Here is a 13,417-nt window from a genome sequence, read left to right as displayed (position 1 = left end):
ATAAGAAACAGATATTGCTTTTTAATACTTATGAGTAGTTTTTCATTGAATTTAAACATTACAATGGGAAAGCGATCTCCCAGTTCCCTATCTTTATTTTTAAGCATTTAATCCTGAATTTATTTCAATTAAAATTTAAGAACCTATGATAAATTAGACCCTAGGCTCCTTCCCAGGCAACCCAGGATATTAGGCTAGAATGATTCATCTTATAGAGGTACAGTCATCTCTCTGCTGTCTAATGAGGTGTATAAACAGCTAATATAGAAGCCATGTTTAACTTTCAGGTACGTAGAAGTTGGGAAAAGGGGATTGACTGCCTAATCTTATGGTTAATGCATCAGTCTTCTTAGAAATTTTTTGTTGCTGTTGTGAATGGCATAATCATAGGATGCCCCCTTACAGTTGGACCTTTTTCAGGATTCCTGAGTGCTGCCCTGGTGAAAGTAATTGAGAACTGGTGAAACAATTTTCATGTTCATGCTGAGTCGTTGCTATGTTCGACTGCAAAAGGCTTATAAACGTTATTGCGGAGTCAATACATCAGTATTGATTTTGTTACATTTGTAGAGTGCAAATAGTGGTAATTGCACACTTTTCATAAGCTTTTCAGGCCTTGAGTTTGAAAATGTGGTAATGATTTTAACAGTTTTTTCCTTAAGAAACATAACACTAACCTTTTATGTTTTTTTCCTAAACCAAGAATCTGCTGTTCTTTTCTCTTTGTTAATTATTTTGCACACAGTGCATCTATGGCCCAATTTAAATTCTTCAGTGTGTTTTCCTGATTCCGTATCCGTTTATGACATATGGAAGTGTAAGACCCTTAGCTACCAGAACAAAGATAGCATAAAAGAGAAAGAATATTAAACAGTGCAACCTCACCTAATAATGGATCTGATTTTAATTAAAATCAGAGGAAAGAAAGAGAGAGACTGTATAGTTTATGCCCTTTACAGTATATGCCTTAGAAAAAAAGCATTAATGCCTTTAAGTTGTCCGTCCCCCCCTTTTTTGTTTTAGGTTACAATACCTTGGATAGTTAGTAGAATGGTTGATCAAATATAGCTTTAAAATGTTAAAGATCATGTTGAAGGTTTTGAAGTTTTCTTTAATTATTATAACTACTCAGTATGAGCAGTATTGTATGTAAATTTATTTCTTTATAAATAGCTACAGGCAAGCATGTGATCGAACCTGAAAAAATACCAGTTGCTTAGAACAAGGCCATTTCAGTGCATTGTTTTAAATAAGCCTCAAAAGAAAAACATCCAGTTTTCTGAATGTAGATGACTTCGTAAGCATGCCATATTTATTTTCACTATCTTTTCCAATCAGCTGTATCGCAGTGACAGTGACAGTTCAACTCTGCCAAGGAAGTCACCTTTTGTCCGGAATACGTTGGAAAGGCGTACTTTACGGTATAAGCAGGTATACTTAGGAAGCTGTTTTTTATTTTTTGTTATATTTTATTAAATTGTTAGAACAGTGATACTTTTATACCTGAGCTTTAGATGTCTGTAGATATAATCTGGTGTGTTTTGAAGTGTATGAGGCTTCCATAGTGTTATTGGTTGGGGGGAAGGTGTTGTTTTTTGGTTTGTGCGTGGTCTTTCTTTTTTTTTTCTTTTTTTTTTTTTTTTTTTTTTTTTTAGCTAAAAGGGGAAGATTGAGAAGTGAAATATAGTTGTGCACAATTGCTGAGGAAAAGAGAAGGTGTGGCTGATGTGGTAATTTGTTTAACAGGCAATGAATTTGTATTGCTTTAGATATCAAGTTTGTTAAATCTTAAAAGCTGGTTTATAATGAAGGGTGCAGACCCACAGAAGTGTGTGGGAATGTGACAGAAGAAATCTTGGTACCCTTCCAGGCAGCCTAGCAAACCCCTTAGTATTTAAGGCTCAAGTGTTTAGAAATTACGTAATAGGTTAAGTTCTCCTTTCCCTCCACCCCCTTCTCAGCAGAACAAGTGCACAGAGCAGGAAAGCATTTCATTCCTTGTAAATCAATGGCCAATACAGCTGAGCCTGATAGGCAGAGGTTCATTTCTTGCTGGTAGAGGCAAGCAGAAAATCATGGCCCCCCACTCTGATTCAGAAAGTATCTTAAATCCAATACTGAATAAAAATGATGTAATGGGAATCCATCGCTCAATACGGTATTCTCCAATATCATGATACAGTTATGAGTATTTCATATTATGTTTTTATCAGGCTTTCATATTGCATTATTATCAGCATAACATAAAAGTTTAGTCCATAAACTTAAATTGGTTAAATATTTATAAGCCAAAAGGAGTAAAAGGAGGTGGTAGAAAGAACTGTTTGAAAAAGTTTTATCTACTGAACGGAAAACCCCTAAAGCTAGTTAACCTTTCAGTATGGGATATGAATAATCTCTCCAAAACTTTGTGTCAAGGGAAGCTTCCATGTGTGAAGCAAATACATAAAATGTATGTCCTATGTAGCTAAAAACAGGCCAGTGCACCATGCTGAGAGTAATGTATTGTGCATTTATTTGAATCCTAATAACTTAGCAGTCCTGCAGATCATCTTTGGCTGAGCTTATGGCAAGGACATCCCTAGACCTGGAGCTGGACCTCCAGGCATCCAGAACTAGACAGAGACAGCTGAACGAGGAGATATGTGCTTTAAGAGAGTTGAGGCAGCGTCTGGAAGATGCCCAACTCAGAGGGCAGACTGATCTACCCCACTGGGTCCTTCGTGATGAGCGATTCCGAAATTTGTTGAAAGAAGCGGAGAGGCAGGTATGGTAGCATGAAATGGGCACTCAACATGTTAAGAAAGTTCTAATCCAGAAGTTTCTGGATTGTGAAAACACTTATAAAGAGCTATGTTTACAGAGCTTCTATAATATGGAGTATTTCAAACAATTAATGTTGCTTCTGTATTGTTGGAGTTGCCACAGTGAAAACACGATTGCATGATTACTAAACAGTGTATTTAGTGGAAGACAATTACTGCAGAATGGTATCATTTGCCATGTCAATAGTTGTTCTATAAGATTATGTGCAAAACATTCAATGTGTGGTATTTTAAAGTATTTCCTTTGTGTTTTTTCAAAGTTTTAGATATTATTACTGGAACTTCAACAGTTGCTTTACCTTCGACCTCTGAAGTAAATTTTGCTGATTTCATGTTCCACTTTTTACAAATACTTGGAGTGTTCTCTAAGTGTTCAGTTTTTTCCCTTTCTTGCAGAAGGAAAGTATAAGCAGAAAGTGGCAAAAACTGTAAAATAAACTATTTCTACTGGATTATAAGAGACAAAGAATGAGCCTATCTTTAATTTTAAGGTCTTGTTTGACCAATCCAAGTGCAATACATTTCATTAACTGAATATTAAGAACATTAAGAGATGAAACAACACTGTCAGACTTTTTAATGCATGGTTCTCAGATTGGCTCTTTCAGCCAACATACTTGTGTGGTTTTAGTGTGGTAAGTGAAAAAGAATATTAGTTTAACCTAGGTGTTCTTCTGTTTTATTCATTCGCGTGATCATTTTTAGCATCATGTTTTCACTATTTGTTTTCAGACAAGACAGACCAAATTTGAACATCACCAAGAGCAAGCAGCTGAAAAGATGCTCAAGAAAGCATCAAAAGAAATATATCAGCTGCGTGGGCAAAACCAGAAGGAGCCTATTCAGGTGCAGACTTTTAGGTAAGTGGTGATGTGTACTGAAATAGCATGGCAACAGTTCATTCCAGACATTAAACCTCTCTGAAGCATCTAACTCAAATTCCTTGTGTATTGTATATAGCCAGTAATTTTTAACTGTATGTTGATTTGGGCACTTGACTTTCCTTTAAGCTAGTTGTAGTGCAGGGAGCCGAAACCAAGGTAAAATTGCAGTGTTAAAATTCTGAAATACACATCAAATAAAAAAAAGGTCTTCAAGTGCACACATAGCTTAGGCAATGATAAGCAGCCTAAGCTATAAGAATCAAGTGCAAATGATATGCCAATTCTTCAATGCTTGCCTGTGGGCGCATAAATAGTTTTGTATAATGTTCTACATACACGTTACTAGTTACATTCTCTCCCTAAAAATATTCATTGATATTCTAGCTGTTCTCTCAAGAAACTTTCTCTGTGCCTTATTTCCTGTTTCATCTGTGTTCACCTGCTCTGTGTTCCCTTTTAGTTTTATTCTTTATGAGAATTTATTTTGTCTACAAGTGACATGATAAACATTACTGTGTATTTCAGAGGAAGATTTTTATTACCTTAGCAATACTTTTTTTTTTTTTTTGCTTTTATTAATAAAAACACCAGGAGTAAGCAAATGTTAGTGATACAGTAAGTGCTTGGGGGAACACTCAGCTACAACATTACATTAGACTACCTAATCCAGTGTTTTGAATTTTAGAACTTGTTTACTCGGAATACTGAAATGAAATAGAAAAGCTGTCTATCCTTAATACAATTTTTTGCTTAAATTATGTTAGAACAAGAAAGTTTCTTCTCATAGAGAGATGGAGAGGAAGTCAGAGGAGTAGAAATTGCAGCGTTGTTTTGATAGCTTATATTTCTGGTAATAAGAGTTTTTTTAATGCTTTGTCTATGGAGATATAAAAAGACATGGCAAAATGGATAAAATGATAGATGTAGAAGATGAAGCAAAAGCTGTTTTCCTTGTTTAAATTCTTACCCCTTGCATGCACTTACCCACTTCTTATGACACTTATTTTACTGCATGTGCTGTTTGCTCAATAAAGAAGTGAAAAGACAAATCTGAATGCCCTCCTCTTTTTGTTTTCTTTTTTTGTAGACATTATTGCAAAATGTAAAAGGGTGAACTTTTCATTAAAGAAGGGGCTTATGCAGAGCTTGATGGGTGAAACCTTTTTAAACTGAACTATTAGTGATGTCAAATAAGTTGTATACAGCTTCCATCTAAATTTTCAAAAATAGTAACCGTGTTCTTTTTCTAGGGCATGTTTCTAAAAGTATAGAGTTGTAAGTTTTTTGTAAGTTTCCTATATCCAAATAAACTATGTATGTAACAGTTAGTAAGCACTAACCAGAGTAAAGAAATAGGTTTGGGAGAGGGGCAGGGAAGAATGCATATATATATTTGATTGACTTCCTTTTTATCTGCTTTTTTCAATCACAGAGAGAAGATAGCTTTTTTTACAAGACCAAGGATTAACATACCTCCTCTGCCAGCTGATGATGTATGATGTGTTGCATTGTAAACATGAAGTATTTATCGCTTTTATTTTAATGAAGTTATTAGATTAGCCAAGTTTCTTTTAAAAATTGTGCAAAAGCTAATATACACATTTTGTAAAAAATAAAAAAAGTAAAAAAAGTAAAAGTAAACAAAAACATATATATAAATATATATATACATATATATATTTTATAATAGTGACTACAACAAGGCTTGGTTTTTCCTTGTTGTGAAGTTGACATCTCTGAAGACAACTTATTTTATAAAAGATCGACTATCCTGTTAAGAGCGTGTACAGTTTTTATGCTGTTTTATTTGACTTAAAGGCTGGAAGACAGAAACAAAGTGAGTTCAGGCAAATTCACTGTAGTGTAATTTATTTATAGTGCCTTTTTTCCTTGAAGGAAAATACCTACTTTAAGATGTATTTTAAGACTGAAATTTTGTTCTTCAGTATTTGTCATACAGTAGAATGGAACCATTGAGCTGGTTTTGTTTCTGATACCTGAAATGAAAATACTATGTTCTAAAATTGTCACTTTTTTCAGCTTTATTATCTGTAGCTTATTATGTACATTGTATCCTTTAGCACTGTCTGTGTTATAGCAAAATATTATCACCTGCAATGTACTTAACACTGATTAGAAGTGATGTTAAACATTGCAGAACTCATTTGCATGTTCTTACTGTGCACTAATAGATTGTTTTCATTTCAGTTGTGTCTAAAATATCTTTATATTCTTAACTAGATTCTCAATTTAAACGGAGGAAGGAAAAGGGTGGCAGTCTTTGTTTTGTTGTTTAATGAATGTTTAATGTTGTTTAATGAAGAGGGATCTAAAAGAACACTGTGAGCTGGCTGTGTGGAAAAACTGCTGATGCAGTATAGCATTTCTGCAGTTTTTAAAATTCTGTTCTGATTCAGGAAAACACATACGTGCTAATTTCAGAAAGCAGCTGCTGTAAGTAAGGGTGCTTAAACACATGTTCATCTTGAAGCATATGCTTTGAGGTTACTACATGTGAGTTTTGTTGAACAGTGACACTTTCCAGAAATGAGGTGTATAATTCAGGAAGACATAGCTCACTTGATTGGTAATTGGACCAGCTAAAATCCAGTAGGAAGTAATTTTACTTGTGACCATTCATTGTAGTGAAAGACTGTCACCCTAAATTCCCGAGAATGCCAGTTTTGTGTCCTTGCATCCTTCAAGTATGTAAAAATACTTCTTACTAAGCTACTATAATAGAGTTTCTCATATTTTCTAATTATACATTACCTACAAAGAGAGGTGCCCAACACAAGACCTATTTTGAAAATTTCTGGAAACACCCAGAAAGGAACATCATGCTGTCTCTTGGTTAAAGGGATGTTACCAGGTCAAATTGGCTCCAGATTTTTATGTCAGGAAACCAAAACAGTAACAAGAACAAAATCCTAAGCAGACTTATCAAAACCTCTGACCAATAGAATATGTTCAAATATTTTATAAATGAGTAAGTGTTGTTTGTGAGTTTCAGGAACTTGTACTGTGTTACAGGGTTGAAGATCATGAAAACCCAAAGGTGAAACTGAATTGCTTTTATAGCTTTATCCAAGCTGAGGCAAAAAATAGTGAGGAAAAAATCTAAATCATTAATCAGCCAGTATGATTAACAACATTTAATTTTATTTGGCTTATGATCATTATAAGCATTGAGTAATTTGATCGCATTGCAGTGTATGTGAAATTAAAGTATATTTAACATTTATCATGCTAACCATTCTGACATCTCTGTGCTTACCAATGAGTGTTGGTAGGCGTGTATCGGGTTCTTCTGGCTGAACTAGAGATACTCAAACTGTGCAGGTAAAACCAAATAAATTATGGTATAAATTGTTAGTGTTTGGGTAAAAGTCTAGGGACAGCAAGCTTTTCAGCTCTCATTACTTGAAAAGATCAGTTAGTCAGAATTTCATATGCCTCATTTTAAGGATGGACAACACAGGATGGACCCCGAAAGTGGTCAGATACTGGAAGAGGTTGCCCAGAGAGGTTGTGGGATCTCCATCCTTGGAGGTGTTGAGAGTCAACTGGACACAGCCCTGAGCAACCTGATCTAATTAGGCCTGTTCTGAGCAGGGGTTGGGTTGGGGACCTCCCTTCCAGCCTAAATTACTCTGGGACGGGATAGTGATGGGGCTGATGTCTGATGGTCTGTTTGGTAGGGTTTCTGTTGATGTTTTAAAATAGTGACCGCTGTATGATGTCATCGATATATTCTGTGAGTCCATGATTCTGACTGCTGTAATGAGTTCTGCTTTGATGTGGTAATGAGTTATATTCAGTATTCATCTCTCTCATTTTTGTCACAGTTCTGTATGATTGTGTCTTTTTTTTATTATTTGAAAGTATTTCTTCTATAAAATAAAATAATTTGCCATAAATGGAAATAGAGTTTTGTTCTGTACCACAATATAAGATGTTGTTCGAATGGTTTATATTTACCATATTCACAATGCTTTCATAACAAAATATCGTATAGCACTGTCATTTAATAGAATGTAATGAATTTTCAAATGATAGTAAATGAGAGGAAATCTGTGAAATCAGAGAATTTAGAGAGGTTATGCTGAAGAACTGAAATGGATCCAGAGTGACAGGAATGGCAGGTATGTGCTTTCAGCTCTCTCGATAAGCTGACAGCTATATCAGAGGCTGTATCATAGATTTTTGGATTTTACAAGTAGTTCCACTTGGGATGCTTTGGGCTGCCTTTTTTTCTAACAGAAGTTAAATTTGTACTTTGTAGCTATGTATTGGAAATAACTTGATATTAGTATTTCCGTAACATCTTCCTGCTATTTCTTAGGTGGAAGCCACTCAGAAGAAATTTGGGTTAACTTTTTTAGGCTGACCTGCCCTGCTGCTTTCACAAAGGGGACATTAGACCTTGGTAATTGCAGAAATGCTGTTCTCAGTTTCCCTCTGCTACCCTAAGATGCAGGAACATGGAGGAAATTGTAGCACTGACATATGACACTGTTCAGTATTTGCAAGGCATTGAGAGTATGACAGTTCGGGTTATTTTTAAACTGTCTGCTAGGAACAGTCATTTGGAATATCAGCAGTGTCTGTCTCGCTGCTATCAGGATCAACAACAGCAGCTATAATGGGTATGTGGGAATGGGTATTCTCTTATAAGAATGAAGTCGTATGTGTATTTCTCGCTGCAATTCTTGTAAGCACTTTACAAGACTTTAAGGTAAGTGCTGTATAAAGAGACCAAATGCTTTTTTAGGAATTAGGTGAACTATGTAGGCTGTTATTTTGTTTTCAGCTGGATGTAAAACTCCTGTGAATTATATCTTTAAGAAAGAAGCCACTTTACTGCTTGTTTTGCATCCAGTCTGTTTTTTAGCTATAGGGGGATATATGTGTGAAAGGAGAAAAAATAGGTTTACAGAGATTTGAAGGACTTGAGAAAACTGCAGGCTAGCAAATGCTAAAACAGTCATTTCCAAAACATCACATAAACAGTATTTTCTTTTTCATGAGACTGCTCAATCGAGTAAGTATAATTAGAAGGAAAAAACAAAGAGTAAAGTTGACTTGTGGTAAGTTTTTGAACTCTGTGAATGTCAATTAAATGATTTGCTGATACTTTGAAAAATGTCAGTATAAACCATTTCTGGTTTATTGTAATTTCTTGTAATCTGTCAAAGTTGAACATACATACCTAGATTATAGAATATAATTTTCTATGTTGAATTATGTGTTCTGTCCCTTTAGTGTATTTACAATTAGACCATCAAGCTAAAAACATACATCCAGCAAGAGATTGCATGAGTTCGGCTGCAGTAACAGACAAGAGAAAATTAGGAAGTGAATTTAGAAGTACTGTCCAGGAAAAAGTGGAGCGTTGAGAGCCTCTTGCTCATTTGATTAGTGCAACAAATTACTATTGTGTGTCAAGGATATGGTATCAGTGTCATATAACGTGTCTTGTAGCACAGAAATGCCCAAATTTAGATGTTTAAGTCTGACCGATTAAATGCTGATTGCTGTTTTCCTTATTTCCCCCTCATAACCTGATTAAGGAAAATTGCAGATGCATTAACAAGAAAATAAATTAAGTGCTCGGTTTTGTTTAACTTCTTCCACAGAATTCAATTGGTGTATTAATATTGGTTTTAGTGGAAGCAGATAGTAGGCAACAGTGGCAGGAAGTTCAGACTTTTCTATCAGTTTTCCACACTTAACTGACACGGTTAGAATGGACCTGGGGCTATTACTGATTAATGAATGATGCTGAGAGAGCTGCAGTATTGTGTATGCAGGTCACAGGCAAATCTCTTCACTAAAGGGATGCTCCAGAAAGGTGTGGGAACTTCAGGTGATGCAAGCTAAGTGCTGAAATTTCCTAGTAAAATCCAAAATATGTGGCTTCTGGCTGGGGTATCATATCAGAAATAGAGTGCAGGAGCTTTCTGCAGCCTGAAGCCAAGATTTGGAGGAGCCTTGCAGCCACTCTGAAAAAGGAGCAGTTTGTACACACTCTATCAACCAGCTAGATCTGTTGGGCCAGACTGTTTGCTTAGCACATCCATAAATACCTGTCCACATAAACTGGGACAAAAAATTTTCCAGAATTGTGCTCCTTACCTTTGAGGTGAGTGGAAACCACGTTTGCCTTCTCTGTGGTTCGTTCCTATTTCCATGTGTGTCTATACAAGATTTCCCTCTACCGAGCTGTTGCATCTGCTTGGTAATACAAGGCACTTCACCAAGTGCCCTTAAGGGTAAAACCAGTATGCACAGTATTCAGATAAGGGAAAATGAGCAGTAAGTCCTGATATAAAACAAAACATTTCATGTGTACAAACATGCTTGAGTATTTATACTATGTCCTTAAAAGAACAATTATAAAGTATGCATTTCAGAATGTAATCCTAGAGGGTCATGCAAAATTAGTACAATCAGAACTTTTGAAATTACTATTCTAGTGTAGAACTCAAAAATACCCTGTAGAGTAAGCTATAGTGAAAATCTAAAAAATAATAGTTCTGAGCTGTAACATACTGTTAAGCAAAATGTGGAAGTTTGGACAACTGCTTTTTTTTAATAAAACATTTTAGGATGGTTTTGAAATATTTCAAGGGAAAATTTAAGCCAGAGTTTTGAAAAGAAAGAATAGGCTGGCATATAAGAGAGCATCTTTCAAACAGTAAGAGTTGCACTGAAGAGAAGGCAGAAGACTGCAGGAGGGGTAGAGGGATGCAGGTGTGGGAGAATGAGAGGATGAAGGAAAGGTAACAGAAGGACTAAGCCTTTGAGGTATGCTTGCAAAGCTTGAATGTGATACAGAGAAGTCAGTCTGGATAAGCTTGAAATAGAGCACTGTGAGAAGGAAAAATGCAAGAGATGATGAAATTGCGATTTGTCTCATTTCCAAGCTGCTGTGATTACATATTTCATAAGGATGAAAGAAAATAATTAGGGCATCTGGGCGTTGCTGCAGTGTCAACATGAATACTTAATTTTCACGCAACATACTTCTTACTGTGCTTTTTCCTCATGAAAAATGCATTCGTTATTGCTATTGCAAAAAAAAAAAAAAAAACAAAAAAAAAAACACCTTTTTAAAAAATAATTAGGTCAAGGGAAAAAAAAGGCAGTAGACGTTCTAATGGTCACAGAATACGTAGGGAAGGGTGAACAAGCTTTCAGTTTAATCCTGCAGGATTACAAACTGGTCTGTCTCTCCCTGCCTCCCTCCCCTATCAGATATCCTATAGACGGAGGATGCAGTCACATGATTGTTACTGCTTCCTCCCCATGACATCATTGCTTTTGCAGCCATACCACCAAAGAAAGGATGCTATTACAATCTTTGGGACTGGGCTAAATGATGTTGCATTGCAGGTAAGCAGCATAATTCTTGAAAAATTAATTTGCCAGTTGCTCCCGTGCTGCCATCCCCGAGCTCCAACTCTGCTGGGCAGAGTTTGTGCTAGAAAATAAAGCAAATAGTTTCTGTGCAAGCAGAGGGTTTGCAGGTGCAGAAGCTGCTTCTAGCTCTTTACTGATCTTCCGGCTGACACCTCCAGTGGAAATGCTGCTAGCTGGAGCTTTAAAGCTGAAGAAGGCCCGTTGTCCGTGTATTTTGGTATGGGTGCTTCATGTGTCTGCTAAATTCTGTATTTACGTGAGCAGCCATCATTCTGTCATGCAAAGGGAGAACAGCAATATTGTTTTAGTTATGTTCCTGTTTTTTCCTCAGTGCCCAAAGGAAGTTGTTGTAGAAATAGATGTCTCTAAGCTTAAAAAGGAATGAGGATTAACTTGCTTAGGGGGTTAGTAAATGTATTTGTGGAAAGAGGATTTTCCTTTGTTATTAACTTTTGCTGACATGGTTTGAAAGTACCTAGCCTGGCAGGTTTCTTGCATAATTTGCTGTAGTGTAAGATAGGTTTTGTTTGTCATCCAACATAAGCAAGAAAAAAAGTATTTTCCAGGAAGGACATATGAGATGACAAGCAGATTTTTACTTTTTACACAAAATGCCAATCACCAAAATGCTGAAAAATCTGCACAAAATTGATTTTTTTGGACTGTTGGTATTTATATAGCGAAATCCAGAGTCTGTTTTCTTTTTCTGCTGTGGGAGCTTAATTATGTGCTCTGTACAAATAATAAAGACATGTATTCGCAGAGAACATATGCTGTCTTACGTCGTTTTTTTTCTGGATTGCCTTTTTAATTTATTTTTGCTTTTTATTTATTTTTTATTTATTTTTTGTTTTAATACAAATGCTAGAATGCAAGAGGCTGAATTCATTTATGAGCCTTAGCCAGTCAGAAAAAGAAAATTATCCTGGTTTTATGCATTAAGAATTCTGATGAATATTTTTTTGCCTTTGCTGGAGAATGGAGGATGACTCAGCCACAGCAGCATCAGGCAGATAGTCAGATGACTTTTCAGTTACAGTGTACAGGAAGTTTTTATTCTTGAAAATCATGTCCTTTGTTCAGATAATTTTTTCTCTCTATTGAAAAATCTGACAGTTTGCCATGTGTAGAGTCTCTGTGTGCACATCGATATACTTGTGGAGGATATTTCAGATCTCCTCTGTTGAAGTACTTTGCATGTCCTAGTGAAAGATGAATTTGTCGCAGAATCCGCAAGTGTGCAAAGTCTAATATGTTCTGAAGAATTGAAAGCAATCGAGCAAAAAGGACAACAGTTTTTCAGGCTGTATGTAGCAAAAGGAAAACTAGATGGGAAAAGGGGAATCTGAACTGGAAAAGAAAAGAAAAAAAGGCAATTTCACTTCTTTAGAGACCTCTGCTTTTCAGCACTGAGGCACAAAAGTGAGACATACAAATCTAAAAGTCGTATTACGAGAACATAGTTAGTAAGAGTTGTATTCTGATGGTGCCAGTTCTCAGTGGGTTTTTTTTCTTTTATAAAAAAACTTCCTCTGAAATGTCAAGAGAACTGTTGGGTCAATTCTTCCTGGCACCTAAAAGTATGCTGATTTATGTTCTTATTCACAGTACGCACCGAGACTTGGCAATTCGTTGATATGACATACCCACTAGAATTGCAGTCCGTATGTTTTACAAGCGTGATCTGTTTCGCCCCCGTCCAGGACCATATTTGTATTTTGTAGTGAAATACATATAAAGCAGAAGCTCTCTTGGTCTCCTGATCTGTCAGGCATTTTTCAAGCAAAAAGGACAAGGTACCGGTCTAAACATACACTGGGGAAACTCAGTAAATAGCAGTGTAGGGATTTACGTCCTTAGTATCTAAAAGCATGACCTTGAAAATCCTCATTCTGAGCCATCCCACCCTGGAAGCATCAAGGCTGGGGAGGTGCCTCAGCTTTGGATGTGGAGGTGTGGTGGGCAGACCTAGCATTCAGCACCTGGGAACATCAGGAATTGTCTCAGCCTTGACAGAGCAGGGGTATCCAGAGGCCCAGGATATGTTTGGCTAATTTCACTCTGGGCACCTGTGTAAATTGGTTTCTGGCGGTGCCCTTCTTTCTGCCGCAGAAGGTAGTGGCTGGTGCCTTTTAACACATCACTGGACAAGGAGGAGGAGATGGTGTCGGCGTGAAAGGTTTGCCCCATCATTAGATCCTTGCTGTCTGCCTGGAGCAGGAGAGTGCCATAACCACCCCACTGTAGGCGCTGCTCCTTTTTGGAGGCAGCGGATTTTGAAAG

General features: G+C 36.5%; 2 protein-coding genes across 8 annotated transcripts in view; both read left to right on the top strand.

Annotated features, from left to right (window-relative positions):
• The window catches only part of WWC3 (WWC family member 3), a 106,135-nt gene extending 98,500 nt beyond the window's left edge, over positions 1–7,635 (top strand). For 5 of the 7 annotated variants that reach the window (XM_064500470.1, XM_026117051.2, XM_026117044.2 and 2 more), the window contains exons 20-23: positions 1,339–1,431; positions 2,537–2,767; positions 3,558–3,685; positions 5,142–7,635. In XM_064500470.1, coding sequence (XP_064356540.1) covers positions 1,339–1,431; positions 2,537–2,767; positions 3,558–3,685; positions 5,142–5,208 — 519 coding nt within the window. In that variant the 3' untranslated portion in view covers positions 5,209–7,635. The remainder of the gene's footprint in view (positions 1–1,338; positions 1,432–2,536; positions 2,768–3,557; positions 3,686–5,141) is intronic. The other 2 variants (XM_064500459.1, XM_064500454.1) reach the window with 1 other exon arrangement.
• Positions 7,636–8,853: 1,218 nt separating this feature from the next.
• Positions 8,854–13,417, top strand: part of CLCN4 (chloride voltage-gated channel 4) — a 49,748-nt gene continuing 45,184 nt past the window's right edge. The window contains exon 1 of the mRNA XM_026117254.2: positions 8,854–11,107. The gene's annotated coding sequence lies outside the window, so the exon portion shown is untranslated. The remainder of the gene's footprint in view (positions 11,108–13,417) is intronic.

This window comes from Dromaius novaehollandiae, chromosome 1, assembly GCF_036370855.1.
Source record: "Dromaius novaehollandiae isolate bDroNov1 chromosome 1, bDroNov1.hap1, whole genome shotgun sequence".
Taxonomy (NCBI): domain Eukaryota; kingdom Metazoa; phylum Chordata; class Aves; order Casuariiformes; family Dromaiidae; genus Dromaius; species Dromaius novaehollandiae.
Note: the sequence above shows the minus strand (reverse complement) of the source record. Positions and strands in the feature narration are given on the sequence as shown.